The sequence below is a fragment of the Gavia stellata genome, chromosome 1 (genome assembly GCF_030936135.1).
Source record: "Gavia stellata isolate bGavSte3 chromosome 1, bGavSte3.hap2, whole genome shotgun sequence".
NCBI lineage: Eukaryota > Metazoa > Chordata > Aves > Gaviiformes > Gaviidae > Gavia > Gavia stellata.
In genome coordinates, this window is record NC_082594.1 from 31,246,954 (window position 1) to 31,248,615 (window position 1,662).

General features: G+C 46.9%; 1 protein-coding gene across 1 annotated transcript; it reads right to left on the minus strand.

The window, feature by feature from the left end:
- Positions 1–253: 253 nt before the first annotated feature.
- CYSLTR2 (cysteinyl leukotriene receptor 2) lies at positions 254–1,186 on the minus strand. Its single transcript, XM_009808268.2, has one exon. The coding sequence runs from the start codon at positions 1,184–1,186 to the stop codon at positions 254–256; it is 933 nt and encodes a 310-aa protein (XP_009806570.1).
- Between the last annotated feature and the right edge of the window lie 476 nt (positions 1,187–1,662).

Sequence of the window (1,662 nt, forward strand, 5' to 3'; positions counted from 1 at the left end):
AGGTATATCTACACTGCTAAATAGAAGAGGACCAGGGATCACACCCAGGCACCTGCCCTGTGATCATTCTGCCTTGGTTTCGGCCATCCCCAAGAAGCTCTTTCCAAGACAATTTTGCTCTGGAGGTGCCTGGCACTGAGCAGCATGGCTGCAGGCTGGCTAGCACCACACAGCCTCTGCCACTGAATAGTATGGACCCAGTCTGGATGTCCCATCGGGACTGTATATACAGCATTCTGCAATTCTGCATCAGCTACCTGCGGTACAAACTTCTGATTCTCGCTTTGAAATTTTCAGCAGCAAAGTAATAGAGGATGGGATCAAGGCAGCTGTTCATGGCAGCAAGGCAGAGAGTGACCACCAGTGCTTTGTGCACGGGCAGATTGGCCTGGGTGCAGCTGCTGCGCATGAGGTGGACAGTTCGTAGTACGTGATACGGCAGGAAACAGAGGAGGAAGAGAATGAGAGTGATGATGATGGTTGACAGTGCTTTCTTGTGACAGTCCGCCTTCTTGCGCTGTGGAGTCCTGGACTTGAGCAACGCTTTGATTGCAAAGACATAGCAGACAATAATGGTGCAAAACGGCAGAATGAAGCCCACGACGAGGACAAAGCTGTTCATCATGAGGAGCCTGTGCGTGCTGGAGGGGTGGAGGTCCAAGCACTTGTCTGGGTTGCTGTACCCAGCGATTCCCTTGCATAACAGAGGGCTGGAGGCTGCCAGCACGAAGACCCATATGGCTGCGCATATTATCCTGGCATACGTCCTGTTGGTTACTTTCCAGTGTTTGAACGGGTAGACAATGGCTATGAAACGAACCACACTGAGCATGGTGAGAAAATAAATGCTGCAGTACATGTTCACGTACAAGGTGTAAGTCATGATCCTGCAGACGATATCACCAAATATCCAATGTGATCCCAACAGGAAATATGTGGCCCGAAAGGGCAAAGTACTCACAAACATGAGATCTGAAACAGCCAAGTTCTGCATGTAAATGTTTACCGAGGTCTTCCTCTGCGAAGGCTGGAAGAAAACATAAATGGAGAGGCCATTTCCAACAGCACCCAGGACGAAGATAAAGAGATACATGATGGGATAAATGACTTGCTTGAAGCTGTCAATTGTACAGTTGAAGGAGCTGTTGGTGAAGTTGTCGCCTACTGCCATCTTGGAAATATTCATAGTCTAGAGCCAGTCTCTCCGTCTTTCTGCCAAAGTAAAAAGAAGTGGTGTGACTGCTGGGTTACAGGCTGGGCAGGGAGTTCAGCTATTTGAGACTATTTTGCTAATGGCAGAAATTGCAAGATGCAGAGGGCAGTGGAAAGTAAAGGTTCCTTAATGAGTAATACCACTTGTGATGTACCAGTAAATACACAACTCAAGGCATAAAGCCCCAAGTCATCTCTAAACAGTTTCAGTGTTACAGCAGCTGGTTGTTGTTTCAACTTATGAAAGTGCTGTCTTTTAAAGGTGAGTGGTATGTGTGTGTTTTAATGGCAAATATCTGATCTTCTCTGTGCAAAAACCAACTTGCTGTCAGCCATTTTATAGCAGGGAGGTTTTGAGTCCCCGGTTACCTGCCATGAAAACATCAAAACCTTATCAGAAATGAAATCACTGTCCACTAGTAAGTCTGTGTTTCAAATCAGGATGAAAAG